Genomic DNA, 15,266 nt, shown 5'->3' on the forward strand with positions numbered 1-15,266 from the left:
AATTAAGTCCCTGTGGAGAACGTTTCAATTTTGTCCTAAACCTGAATGTTACTCCACAGAATTGCTACTAACAAATCTTTATATGTGCTCTCAGATCACAGGTTGAATTACTTCAGAAATTACATTCAGCCACAAAGAGACAAAGGCAGAAACCTTAGAGCCACTTAGGCTATGGTTACTGATGTGAACCACCGGCAAGAGTATGCAAATAGGCAGTCTCAAACATGCAAATGGCCACTCATTTGCATATTCACTCACCAGCAGATGCTGCCGCCAGCACAAAAAAAGTGGTGTAAATGTGGTTCTGCCGGCAAATGTCCCCCTTTGTTGGCAGCCTCTTATGTCTGGAAAGAAATCAAATGTGGTTCACCTGCAGAACCACATTCGCACAGCTTTTTTGTGCTGCCAGCAGTGTCTGCCAGTGAGCAAATATGCAAATGAGCAGCCATTTGCATTGTCAAGACTGTCCATTTGCATACTGCTGCTGGCAGTTCGCATCAGTGTAACCACAGCCTTAGAGTAAATGTGGAAAAAAGAGGCTGTAAGTTTAATGAAAAAATCTTCAGTTTCATATTTGTTTCTTTGCGACACACATTTCAATTATAAGTTCTCTTTAGTATTTAAAATTTAATGTACAAATGATCAAAAGTGCATTTGAAACACAGTGACAAAGGATTTACCTAGTGAGTCATCAAAGTGCTTTATTTGATAAAGCCCTGCTCACGTCGGGAGTGTAGTCTTAGCACTAGGCCATACAAAGTGAGTCTTCCTTACGCTGCCCAAATAAACAAAGTTGATCAGAAATGACAAGTGACAAAGACTGTTACAGACAAAAAGAATGCTCTGAGGTTAGCTGCTTCTAGGAAAGCACACACTAATTAGCCACAATGAAGTATTAACTCGGATAATGGATATGTACCTTGTTTTTACTTCAGGGCTTCTTTGCAGTCTCATAATTTAGGAGCCACAGCACGCTTTAGAAAACAGAACATTCATGAGATGCCACAGTTAACTGGGGTCATAAGGAGGGGACAAAAAAATCAAGCCACAGTATCAACATATTTAAATACATACAATACAGAATTGTACACACACATTACGGTGCTGTTAACATCCTTAAGTTGAGGGTAACAACCATGTTCAAAAAAGTCATTACACAGCAATAGGGATGGTATTGCCTTTGGCTGTTGAAGATTCTGTTCTGCTGTTCTTTAATAGGTTTCTCTGAAGAAAACGCTAAATACATTATGCGCAATTGCAGTCTTAACAGCAGTGACATTAAGTTATTGGAGAAGGCATCCTGGCACTCCCGGGTTTGTTAAGTTAGAAGTTATGGTGGGAAGGTGGGAATTTGTTTGCTAAATTGCCTATAAGAACAACTGTTTCAATGAAGAGCTTTAAAGGCACAGCTTTAGCACAGCGTACAAGTGGATAAACATTAAGCATGTATAATTTTGTTTCTCACTTTTAAGCTTGGAGCTTTTCAGAAAAAAATACAGGAAATACAGTAAATATGGTATTATTGTTTAAAATCTGTAACAGGTTAAACAAGATCAGCACAGTTTTAGGCAATGCACTATACAATCAAACTTGGGTAAACTCTAAAACAAGTAATTTAAGATGATAAAGAACATCTGAAAAAAACCCTTAAAACAATCTTTCTCAGTTATTGTAAAAGAGACTGAACTGTGGAGGTGAATGAGACATTCACTTTAGTGCACTACTGCATGTTACACTTTGAGAGACGACAAAGATTACTTCATCTGTACTCCAAAATAACTTTACATGTAAACTTCAAAATCACATACTGTACACAACACTGAAATTCATAAGTATCCCTGTTTTCCTAATAATGTAAACAGTAAAATTGAGAATTGATTTTTAGAGGGATAATTTATAATAAAATACCACTGTTCAAACAGTACAATATAAGCATTTAAAATTCAGATTATCATTAGATGACAGGAAAATGGAGATTCCTATCATTTTGCTCAGCTTCCTGTGCTGGAATGTGTAGCCACTACTGCCCAAAACTATGCACTTCTTCAAATAAGCTGTTTTCTTTGTAGAATTATTAGCAAATATATTGCAATAATATAACTGTATAACAATGAAAAAAAGTCAGGTAATGAAGTAAAATAAGCTGATTTCCCTTGACCAACTCACTATAGCAAAAACATTTATTCAGCATGAATATGGCATTAGCTCTTTATAAAACAAGAGGCATTAGCTCTTAGACCCTTGTGAGTCTGGACTCGTGATGCAATGTGCTGCTGGAAAAAAAAAAAAAAAGCAATGGAGCTAACAGGAAAGCTTCCAGCACTGAGGGTTTAATGTTGCTATTTTTAAGGAGTGCCAGCATGCAGGGTGTAAGTGTAACATTCGCAGTAAAGATTTATTATTATTATTATTATTATTATTATCATCATCATCATCGTCGTTGTCGTCGTCATCACCACCACCATCACCACAAATACTGTCTTGCATCCTTTCATTCAAAAAGTAAACTGATCCACAGTTTACCATTTGATACCTATTATTGTAAATTTAACATGCATTTGCTCCTCTCACACCCTCACACCTCTGCTCATTCATTCCATTTCAGCTAGTAGCATTGGAGTGTTGCCATTGCAATGCACTCCGAGTAAAGCTGACCTTTTCAGTTAATTTATATATATATAATTTTTTTTTTGTTTGCACACACAAAAGAGTCAGAAATAGCTAGAACTATGCTGGGAATATCAGGCAGCTGTTAAAGCGAGTATCCCCCCCCCAAATTAGTCATCTTTGCCAGCAGATGTAAACGAGGGGGTTTCTTTCTGCATGATGAGCACTTCTCTGAGTTCCTTTCCTTTCCCTACACTTGAAGCCACCGATACTGTCCCCAGGTCTTGTGTCTGTCCTATGTAACATGATAGGTTACGTCAAGATGTTGGCAATAAAGTCCAAGAAGCGCTTTGAATACTGTTCAGGGTTAACGGTTGAAATCTCTGCACCAGCCTATACAGAGGAGAAATAAAAAAGGGAGAAAAAGATGTTTTAAGTATTTTTGCGTGGAATCTATTACTTAAAATTCCCTTGCCTTTCTCAGTCCCAGGGCCTGCAAACAGGACAGCAGACAAATGTAGTTACTTCCACGCAGAATCCCGTGGATCTGTAGGTTGGTTGACAGTGGACTGACTGTACTCACTGGCATAACAATATGATCAGTCCTCTCCTTTTAAAAACGTAATGTTCTCTCTACCCTGACCTAGTTATGGAGGGGGTTCTGGGAAGTCATCAAATGCTGTTCCTTGCTCTGTGGCGGGACCAAGTAAACTCAGACCATCCTTGAGAGGAGTTTGCCCAACCTGTTTAAGAACTTGCAATGGGGATTTCACAACCTTCCTTCAAAGCTTACTCCATAGGAACTACCTTTATAGTTAGAAAGTTTTTTTTTTAAATCCCAAACCTAAATCTCTTTTATTGCAAGCTACTTTATGTCCTACCTTCAGTTAACATGGAGAACAATTAGTAACAGAGAGGTAGTTGATCACCACCCTCTTTGTAACAGCCCTTAACATATCTGAAGATGTATCAAGTGTCTCCAGGACCCTGTTCTTGAGATTAAACATATCCAGTTTTTTAAAATATTTCCTCATAGATCAGGCTTTCTAAACCTTTATCATTTTTGGTGTTCTCTAATGGCTCTCTCCAATTTGTCCATATCTTTCTTGAAAGGTGGCACCCAGAACTGGACACAGTGGTTCAGCTGAGGCCTCACTAGTGCAGTAAAACAAGAACAATTATCAACCATGTCTTCTGTAGGACGCTTTTACTAAATACCCCCAGAATGATGTTAGTCTTTTCTTTGCAGTTGCATCAGACTATTGATTTGTTCAATTTATGATCCACTGTAAACCCCAGATCCTTTACAATATTACTATCACCTAGCCAGCTATTCGCCATTTTGTAGTTATGCATTTGTTTTTTAATTTTGCATCTGTCTTTATTGAATATCATCTGTTTGATTTCATACCAATTCTCCAATTTGTTAAGGTTGTTTTGAATTCCAATACCGTCCTTCATGGGCTTGGACCCCATCCCCATTGGTACAGTCTATACATTTTATAATCATACTCTCCATTATCCAAGTCATTAATGAAAATATTCACGAGTATTGGACCCAGGACTAATTGCTACAGGACCCTCACTAGATGGGTGCTCTCAATTTGACAGTAAACCACTAACTACTCTTTGCCTACATCTACACTACCAGATAAATTCGAATTTAAGGCAGTTAGTTCGATTGTACCAAGTGACTGTCTTCACTGTAAATACTATTAGCTCGATTTAGGTAGCACTAATATCAATATAACATCGTTGAAACTGGCTGGGTGTAGTGTCAAGGTCAAATTTAAAAGTTCGAATAAAGGTCAGTGTAGAAGTGCCATGTCTTAAAACTGAATTTATTAGCTCCCAGAAATGTCCTGTACACATGCCACAAAGCTACGCGGTTACACACCAGGTGTAGCCACTTCCAACTCTGCTGTTCTGCAGGTGCGCAAGAAGTAGGTCACAGGAAGCCCGTGAATTTAAATTCATCACCAGCAATCCCTTGAAATATAAGATGCACCCAGAAGCTAGAATTTTTTACCCATTGCATCACACCTTACTGCATTGGTAGCCATCTCTTGCAATCATGAGCACTCAAGGTAGTGATCTGCTTAGTAGTTCTCAGGCTCGCAAGAGAGTTCCAGCATGGTGATTCTGGATCTTCTTTTGGTTTGGGAAGAGAAATCAGTGGTGAGCAGACTTTGGGTGTCCAAGAGAAACATGTGCCTATATGACAAAATGTTGTAGCAGATGATTGCCAAAGGTTACTCCTTGGACTCTATGCAATGCTGGGTGAAGATAAAAGAACTCTGGCAGGGGTATCACAAAGTCCAGGAAGCCAACTGGCAGTCCAGATCCTCTCCAAAGACCTGATGCTATTATGAACAGCTGCACATTCTTCTTGGGGTGAGGGTACCTGAGCTCGCTGCCCACTCTTCATTTTAACACTTGTGGAGGCCCTGGTCTGGAGTCCAGGGTGAGCTGAGAGGAGCTGGCAGACTAGGAGGAAGAGGCCAATGGAGAGGAGGATGGTGGCAACCAGCAGGGACCCAGGGAAGCTGTTCCTGACAGCCTGGAGCTCTTCCCCACAGACCTGGAACCAGTCCCCTCTACACCAGTCCCCAAGCCCCTTAGGGCCCAGCTGTTCTGGTGAGTATTTTTTCTGAACGCTAGGTGGGATGCAGCTGGGTATAGGTATTGGTATGGGTATAGGTTTTCTATGGAACTGTGCCCCTCAGAAGAGCATGTTACTATTTCTGTAAAGTGGACAGTTGTTTACCATGTCCACAAGAAAATGGTATGGATAAATGATGGCTTGTGCAATGCACACTTTGAGTCCCATCCTGAAGAAGCCTTAAGCAGCCTTGCAAAAAGAAAGTTTCACTGATAGTGCAGACAGAGACCCATTAATTCCATGGGTAAGTGCTTTGTGTGAATTGTATCTAAATTTTGACCTCTTTTCAGCAGGCATCCCTAGTGTGGCAGACAGGGCCAGGAAGAGCAAAAGGTCCAGGCAGGATCTTATCCTGTAGTACATGGACGGGCTTAAGCCAAAACTGCTGAAAGCAAAAGGGATATAGCACAGTGGCAGCAAAATATGCTTGAGTTCCAGAGAGAGCAACTGGCACACCTGAGGGAGGACATGGCAAAGCTAATAATGGCAGTGGGCGACCAAACGAAGGTCCTGCGCTCCATCCTGGAGATGCAGAAAGACTCCCAACACAGCACTGCAGGCTCCATTCACTGCTGCCCTGAGTCCCCTGAATACAGGTCATCCACCCACTGCTGTCATCACTCCCCAAATGCAGGGAGGGAGGGCAAGGACAGCCTGCTGCTCTAGCACCAATAGCCACTGCAAAAGGATGTTCCACCACCCTTGACAACACTTATTTTCCCTGCTGCTTAACCCTCTCCCCGCCACCAATAAACTCATTTCTTTTACGACAACCTTGTTGGATCGTGTGGTGGGATGCACAAATGATTATGGGGACTCGTGGGGGATAGCCACGGTCTGCAGATGACTTGCAGCACAGGGACCTGAGCGAGAGTGTAGGGGGCCAATAGCACAGCTGCCTGCTGCTACGCAGAGGACTCACGGCACAGTGACCCAGGCGGGGATGGAGAGGACTGATAGCACAGTTGCCCCCCCGCTATGCCAAGATCCGCAGAGGACTCTCAGCACAGGGACCTGCGCAGAGGGAGGCAACAGCACAGCTGACCAGCACTATTGTGGAAAATAAGCCTCCCTTCACCTCCATTCTTCTTCCCGCAACTTTAACACTCTTCCACCAAGTAACAGCATTCTTTCTGTGAAAGCCATAGTCTAATTTATTGATTCACATTTGGTGGGGAGCACAAATCATTTTGGAGAGCAGCGGGTGGTAGGTTGCTGTGAATAAGCCCTGCTCAGGGTCTCAGCCTCAGAATTCTAGACATTCATAAAAGTCTCCCTCCTGGAGTCACAAATGTTATGCAAAATACAGCACGCTGTTAATCACAGTGCGTACATTAGTTTCTGAACGGTCCAAATGAGTCACCTGAACCTGAACCTTGCTTTTAAATGGCCAAAGATACATTCAACCACCATTCTGCACTTGCTGAGTCTGACACTGAAGTTATCCTGGCTGGTGCAGGGCTTTTGTGTAGGGTTTCATGAGGCAAGGAAGCTGAGGGTAACCAGGGTCACCTAATATTACGATAGGTATCTACCTGGCACCAATACTGATTTTCTGGTCTGGGAAAAAAGATCCCATCCAGTAGCTTTTTGTACAGCCCAGAATTTCTGAAGATGAGCACGTTGTGAACCTTCCATGACCATTCCATGTTCATGTTGGTGAAATGACCTTTGTGACCTACCAATTCCCGCAACACCATCGAGAAGTACCCCGGGGCCATGATGGATATGCGTATGCTATCTATTGCCCCACTGCAGTTAGGAAACCCCAGGGCTATAAAGCAATCCACTATGACCTGTATATCTCCCAGGGTCATGGTCTTCCGCAGGAGACACCGACAGAGTGCCCTGGCTACCTGCACCACCATGGCCCCCACTATCGATCTGCCCCCCCGAATTGATTTGCCACTGACCGGTAACTGTCAGGCACTGCAAACTTCCACAGTGTGATTGCCACTCGCTTCTGAACTGTTAAAGCCAGCCTCATTCTTGTGTTGCTGCGCTGCAGGTCGGGGACCAGTACATCATAAAAGTGGATAAAAGTGGACTTGCACATGCAAAATGATGCGGTCCAACCACTCTGTGCTGGTATCACGAGTCCAAAATCGCCACTCCACACTCAGCAATGCATCCAGGGCCGCCAGCATTTGAGAGTTCGTGGACTGTAGTTGAGTCATTTCCTTTTCAAAATCCATCCTCCTCCTCCTCCTCAACCTCATCTCCCTTTGTAGTTGAAAGAAAAAGTACACAACAGTCTGTGAAGTTGCTGTAACGGTGTGTGCAATGACTTGAAGCATTCGAGGATCCATGCTTGTACTTGCGCCATTTTCACCGGCACAGTGCTATCTCCTGTTCATTTTTGTGCGGTTAGTGGGACACTGTTTTGCATTCTGGGATAGTGACATCAAACACCCATAAACAACCATGGCATTTTTTTTTTTTAAAAATGCACAACTTGTTGGTACAACTGCCCTGGAAAAGCAACAGGGCTAAGGCACTGTGGAATAGGTACCCACAATGCACTGCTCACCCATTCAAACTTGGATAAGGCAATGGGATGTGGTAACTTGACACGGAGAAACAGTAGGTCGAATTTCCAGAAGGTCTGAGGACACTTAAATTCGAATTCATAAGGATGAACTTAAAACAAATCAAATGTATTAGAAGCCGAACTTATCTTGTAGTGTAGACGTAGCCTTACAGTATGGTCTTTCAACAGTTGTACACCTCCCTTACAGTAATTTAATCTAGACCACATTTCTCTGGTTTGCTTATGAGAATGTCATGACCATAGAAAACAAAAATTTTCATCTCATGAAGACTGGCCCACTTCAGGTTTACTCTGACTTCTGTTGTTAACAATGCATCAAATCAAAAGAGTGATTGCCACATTGTCTTACCTTTTTTTTTTAATTAATAACACACTATCACTTAATGTCTAACAATCATTTTCTAATTTTGTATCCCAATTATTTAAATATTTAATTAAAATAAAATAAACCACAAAATTTATTTTGTATCTTTTCACAAATCCCCATAACTAGTAGGGCATCGAACAGCAAAATATTTGGAAGCAGTAATGGAATTAGAGAAAAACAACATATACTTACACCATGTTTAACAGTTTTTGCAGCATGGGCGGCTTTCTTTTTTGCATCATAATGAGTAAGAATGTCAATAATGGCCATAAAGTATACTTCCTTCCTGGGTGCATCTGCAGAATGACAAGCACAAAGCCAGAACGACTTTAGAAGTGTTTTAATCAAGATTCTTTCTTATGGACAGGTGACTAAAATGAAGTCAATCTTTAAGGGAGAGGCTAACTTCAGTCAGAACTTTAGTAGTTCATTTACAATTATTTCTGAGCTATAAATATGGAAAAACGGCCAAGTACATACAGTACATATTTTCCAGTCAATGCGTGCACCTATCTATGGTAAATCCATTTTTCTCTTATTTAAAAAGCAGGGCCTCAGTGGAAAGCAAATACCTGGTCTGTCTTGCACAATCCATGGTAACTTTAAATAGAAAGCAGTCCGCACAACTGAGGGATACTATCTTAAATCCCACTTACTTTTTATACAAAACAGTCTTCCAGACACGATTTTGTTACAAGTAGCACAAAACTTGGTTTCAAGCCTACAAATATTTTCAGAAGTAATGAAGTCTTTGAGATATAGATCAAGGCAGTGATTTCTCCTTTTTCTGAACCATTGCTAACAGTACTGGATTATCTACCAATGTAATAAACAGTTATGTACAGCAAATAGATTTCTACACCTCCTCACAAAGGAGCTTTCTCCTGGATTCTAAGAGTCCCCACATGCAGCAGTGTAAACAGATGAGCAAATACATTTCCTAATTGTTTTGTAGGTAAACTGTTTTATTGTGTTCCCAGAAATTACAATGTCTAAGAAATATGTTATATTAAGTATCAAAGAGAAGCAATGAGTTTACCTTCAACCTTCTGTTTCCTCTAAACTGAACCAATTTCCTTTTCTACAGAATAGATCACATTGTGGAACGTAATTTCATCTTTATATGATTAAGAAAGCTTTTAGATTTTGATGCACGAATAGAAATCTCATACATAAAAATATTCAGAAATACTGCTTACTTTCATGGCATTTTATTCCATAAACATCAACGGCTGGATCAAACTCCCCAGGAGCCAAAGGCTGTGAGCTGTTTAGTGTATTTCCTGGACTGTCTGGAGGTGTTCCAATAGGGTGGGTCCCATCACTTTCCCCTTCATCTTCTCCATCATTCTCCTCACACTCTACTTCTTCCTGCTCAGCTCTCTCAACATCGTGAATTCCTACCAGCAAGCTGTAGTCCATGAGTTTTAACTGAGCAAGGAACTGGAAGGTGATAACAACACAATGTCAACGTGATAGCAAAGACTGATATTTGACTGTGAAAATAGAGTTATGGAAAGATGAGTATCTACAAAGAACAGCAAATACCTCTAAGAGTGGCTGGCTGGACTGGGGGGCAAAGGTGGATTTAAAATGAGGGATATTTCCAGGATTCTGCAGGTACTTGAAGTATGGTAAGAGGCAGTGTGAGTAGAAGAAAGTGTCCATTTTAAATATATTTTATTATTTTGCTATTTTATAATACCATTAACCCTGTGGGCTTAAGGGAGGCCAGGGACACAGATGCTGTAAATCAACACTCAGATGCACAAGCAGAGTTGTGCTGAGCTAGCTGCACAGTGCTTGTATCATGCTTATCTCTAGTCACCCTCATAAGCACCCACAATTCAACAATCACAAGCCGAGAAATGTACTAAAGGCAGGGCCCACTGAAAGTGGACAGTGAAGGTTTTGGACCTCCAGTTTGCTAAGTTTTACACAATACTGAATGAGAAGTAGGTCACATTTTCTTCATGACCACTGACCTGTGCGGCTTACAATCTAAACCAACATTAACACACTAGTTTGGGTGTATTTCAGTAGAGATGGAAGACGAAAAGCACAGATAGCATGGAAAATGAAGTCAACAGGGGAAAGCTAGATGGAAAACAATGGGCTCAAAGAAAGAACTGGAGAATAAAGACACTTGCCCTGCAGGAAGATATGAGGGTATCTTGGGAGAGGTAGACCCAACACCACTCCAGCTTCCTCTTAAATGCCTGAAGCTTGTGTTGGCTCATCACAGCACGTGTTAGCTGAGCCATTCAGCTTGCTACACCTCACTTTGTTATAGTTCTTTCGATATTTTCCCCCCATTTCTAGCACAAGCTCATATTTTGAGTAAGCTTTTCTACTCAGTGACTTGTTTGCCCATTTTGGGCTCAGTTTCCACACATACACCCCTCCCCAGGTCTCAAGGGCAGGTTATGCTCTAGACCAGGGTTTCCCAGACTTTATATAGCTGGGATCCAGATTTTTTCAGTACCTTTTTTTGCGGCCCAAAAATATAAACACATATTAAAAAAAGGATGAAAAATTAATACATTTTCACTGTTCATTATTTATTCCCTATAATAATAGTACATAGTGATCATTTGTATATTTTCTAAGGACTGATTATATATATATTTCCCCCCCCAAGGACCACACTTTGGGAAACACTGCTCTAGACATTAGGCTTCAATCATTGCCAGGCCTGCTACAAGTCCTCTTCCCAGCTAAAGCTGCCTCTGCTGCTTGGGAGAAACCTGGATTTCCTCTAAATGAAAAATCTGTTTAGCATTTTTAAGCACATCTAAAAAAACTGCAGGAGGACAGATTTTAACTGATTCACTGAGCACACGCTGAGATACACTGGGTTCAAGTCTCTGTGGAATACCAACCACCTCTGCTTCTTCAGTAAGCAAAGATCCTGGAAACTCAGAGGTACTCTCCAGACCTTCCAAGCAAATATTTAATGGTCAGGAAAGAAAAAAGAAAAGGGGGAAAGACACCTCCTTGATCTGGGTCTAAGGAGATCTCATGTCCCAATATGGAACAAAGGCTCTCAGTCCCTCTGGTACCATGACCACAGTACTAACTCAGACAACCATATCACGTACCAAGAAGCCATCTAGCATAGAATGGACCTGAGCACTTGACTCAACGCCTCCAAAAGGCCAGAACCAAGGCAAAGTCCTTCTTGGTGCAAACATCCATAGCTAAAAGCAAAAACACACTATACTTATTTAGGTGTAATCTCCAGTACCACTTAATATTTTACTGAATCCAGAATCCCCTGTACCATCCAGGCTCCTGTCTAACAATGGCTTCCAAATCCACAAAGAGTCCAAATAATCGTTAGGAGGAGGAGTGAGAGGTACTTCCCACCGATACTGATCTGCTGCATGAAACCTGCTTACCCTTTAACACTGACTCACCCTCTAGTACTGACACAGCCTGCATGTAGGCTCTTTGAGGGCTCCAAGGGATACTTCCAGTTCTTACTGTTACTAATTTCTCCAGCCTGGCCTCACCAGCCTCCATTTCTAACCTCAGTATCAACTCAACTGCAGGTCTCTTTTCAGGGCCAGGTACGGACATAACCAGTAATACATACATAGCCCTGCCCCATGGACATAGGGGATGACACCTCATATGACTCAGAGGTGTATGTTTGTGGTTCCTTCACCTTCCAAGCTCCTTCCTGGAAATTCACACTGAAGGAGGAGCTCACAGCAGGAAGTATGGCTTGATACCATGGCAAGGACTACCTTGCATCATTCCCTGATATCCCACCATGATGGGCTTGCTGCAGTGGTTTTCAGCCTATGGTCCACAGATCCACAAAAATTGTTCTTACCATAAAACAGTAGTTTCAGTCTGTGGACCCCTGGAGGCCTGCAGACTGTGGGTGAGATTTCAAAGGAGTCTGCACCTCCATTCAAAAATTTTTAGGAGTCTGCCAAATCAAAAAAGGTTCAAACCACTGGCTTACTGGAATTTCTTTCTACAGGGATCCGCCCCAAAAGAAATCATTCATGTCAGGAACTTGAACTGCCACCTATACATCTTGCCCCATAAATACAGCCTCCAGGCCAGGAATCAGTAGTAGAGGAAGAAACTCCACCTTCCAGCAAAGCTGCCTCATCACCAGACAAGGCTGTCATGCCTCCCCTGATATTCTATGCTAATGTCAAGGCCTATGGGTTACCAAAGAATAACAGGTCCCTTACTAGTCCCGTTAAAGGAGATTCACAGAACACAAAACACCTTGTTGAATACCCTTCATTTACCTCCTCTGGGCAAGACTGTCTTGCCTATCAATGAGTCTCCTTATTCCAACATACACAATGTGGCAAACTCGAGCTACTGTTCCACATGTGCGTAAATGAGCCAACAAAAAGCAATACTCCTCACCACCACCACTTCCAGAAGCTCAGTATTTCCCTTCTCCCACCCTACTCCTTACTCTCTGATAGCGGAGGCTGTTAACGAACAAAGCAGTTAACATCAGTCCCATTCAACACCAGCTGATACAGAGCTAAAATGGTTGCACCTTCTGGTCTGCAAAATAATTTCTCCAGTTTCCTACCTTCCTGGGAACTTATCACCTCAGACAGAGATATCTTAGAAGTAACATCCACTACCTAGTTCATCCAGTTTAGCTTCTTACCATCTAACAAGCACCCTTCCCTGCTCCTCTTTAGGGGCCCCCTCATGAAGATCTACAGAAACACTGAAAATGAAGAAATGACAAGATTTGTCAAGATCCAGGTAGTGAGTAGAAAAGGAAAAGGCAGAATCAAATATAATACCATAATTGCATGCTCAAGTGACAGGCAGATAGTAAAACTGCCAAATATTGATGAAGAAAGGGAGCAAGAGGAAGGATTAGGAGACTGAAAAGTCATTTTTGCCATTTGTAGTTTAAGGAAGTGAGAGAACATCCACGTGGTGACACTAGCAATGCGAAGAGGGTTCTGAGGGAGTTGGCTTATGTCGTTGATGAGCTGTTGGCCATTATCTTTGAAGAGTCGTGGAGATCAGGAAAGATCCCGGATGACTGGAAAAAAGCAAATGTAGTACTCATCTTTAAAAAAGGGAAGAAGGATGATCCAGGGAACTATAGGCTGGTCAGTCTTACATCAGTCCCTGGAAAAATCATGGAAGGGCTCCTCAAGGAAGTCATTTTGAGGCTCTTGGAGGAGACGAAAGTGATCAGGAATAGTCAGCATGGATTCATGAAGGGCAGGTCATGCCTGACCAATCTGATTAGTTTCTACGCTGAGATAACTGGCTCTGTGGATAGGAGAAAAATCAATGGATGTGATTTATCTTGACTTCAGCAAAGCTTTTGATACGGTCTCCCACAATATTCTTGTCAACAAGTTAAAGGAATGTGGATTGGATAAATGGACAGTAAGCTGGATAGAAAGCTGGCTAGAATGTTGGGCCCAGCGGGTAGTGATCAACGGCTCAATGTCAGGATGGCAGTCGGTTTCTAGTGGAGTGCCCCAAGGTTTGGTTCTGGGTCCTGTTCTGTTCAACATATTTATCAATTACCTGGATGAGGGGTTGGATTGCACCCTCAGCAAGTTTGCGGATGACACGAAGCTAGGGGGAGAGGTAGATACACTGGAGGGTAGGGATAGGGTCCAGAGTGATTTAGACAAATTGGAAGACTGGGCTGCGAGAAATCTGATAAGGTTCAATAAGGACAAGTGCAGAGTCCTGTACTTGGGCCAGAAGAATCCCAAGCATTGTTACAGGCTGGGGTCCAACTGGCTCAGTAGTAGTTCTGCAGAAAAGGACCTGGGAGTTGTAGTGGACGAGAAGCTGGACATGAGTCAACAGTGTGCCATTGTAGCCAAGAAGGCTAATGGCATATTAGGTTGCATCAAGAGGAGCGTTGCCAGTACATCCAGAGAAGTGATTATTCCTCTTTATTTGGCTTTGGTGAGGCTGCATCTGGAGTACTGTGTCCAGTTCTGGGCCCCCAATTATAGGAAGGATGTGGATACACAGGAGAGGGTCCAGTGGAGGGTGACCAAAATAATTAGGGGGCTGGAGCATATGACCTATGAAGAAGGGTTGAGGAAATTGGGACTGTTTCGGCTGCAGAAGAGAAGACTGAGGGGGGACATGATAACAGCCTTCAACTTACTGAAGGGAGGTTGCAAAGAGGCTGGAGTGAGGCTGTCCATAGTGGTCACGGATGGCAGAACACAGAACAATGGTCTCAAGTTGTGGTTGAGAAGGTCCAGGTTGAACATTAGGAAAACTTTCACTAGGAGGATGGTGAAGCATTGGAATGGTCTACCCAGGGAAGTAATGGAATCTCCATCCCTGGAGGTGTTTAAGTCTCGCCTTGAGAAAGCCCTGCCTGGGCTGATCTGATGGATTTGGTCTTGCCTATGGCTGGGGGCTGGACTTGATGGCTTTTTTAGGTCTCTTCCAGCTTATTGTTCTATGATTCTATAAGAGATGTGACTGTGGAGAGAGGGGGAGAAATCAGGAATAGAGAAGAAGATTTGAGCATTAATATGGGAGGGGAGAGGAAGGATGAGGTACCACTGGAATAGATGAGGCCAGTGGCTGGGGGAGGGAACAAGGACAAATCTTTGAGAAACACAAAGGAAGTGGATTTTACTATTAATGGTTAGGCTAAAAGAGCAACCAGCAGGCAACAGCTGAATCAGGAAAGGACAGTTGTAATGGAAGCCTACTGAAGACAGGGTTTCAAGAAGATTTGTAGAAAGGCAGCAGAGATTGAAGTAACTCATAAGAATGGCCATACTGGGTCAGACCAATGGTCCATCTAGCCCAGTATCCTGTCTGCCGACAGTCGACAATGCCAGGTGCCCCAGAGGAGGTGAACCGAAGACAATGATCAAGCAATTTGTCTCCTGCCATCCATCTCCCGCCTTCAACAAAAGGCTAGGGCACCATACCTTACCCCTTGCTAATAGCCATCTATGGACTTAACCTCCGAATATTTATCAAGCTCTTTTTTAAACTCTGTTAGAGTCCTGGCCTTCACAGCGTCCTCTGGTAAGGAGTTCCACAGGTTGACTGTGCGCTGTGTGAAGAAAAACGTT

General features: G+C 42.5%; 1 protein-coding gene across 3 annotated transcripts in view; it reads right to left on the reverse strand.

The window, feature by feature from the left end:
- Nucleotides 1-1,046: 1,046 nt before the first annotated feature.
- The window catches only part of PIP4K2A (phosphatidylinositol-5-phosphate 4-kinase type 2 alpha), a 196,129-nt gene continuing 181,909 nt past the window's right edge, over nt 1,047-15,266 (reverse strand). For 2 of the 3 annotated variants that reach the window (XM_074984868.1, XM_074984867.1), the window contains 3 exons: nt 9,387-9,630; nt 8,380-8,483; nt 1,047-3,000 (listed from right to left, as the gene is read on the reverse strand). In XM_074984868.1, the coding sequence (XP_074840969.1) occupies nt 2,920-3,000; nt 8,380-8,483; nt 9,387-9,630 (429 nt within the window). In that variant the 3' untranslated portion in view covers nt 1,047-2,919. Of the gene's footprint in view, nt 3,001-7,182; nt 7,493-8,379; nt 8,484-9,386; nt 9,631-15,266 lie in introns of all 3 variants that reach the window. The other variant, XR_012644067.1, reaches the window with a different exon arrangement.

Source organism: Carettochelys insculpta, chromosome 2, assembly GCF_033958435.1.
Source record: "Carettochelys insculpta isolate YL-2023 chromosome 2, ASM3395843v1, whole genome shotgun sequence".
Taxonomy (NCBI): Eukaryota; Metazoa; Chordata; order Testudines; family Carettochelyidae; genus Carettochelys; species Carettochelys insculpta.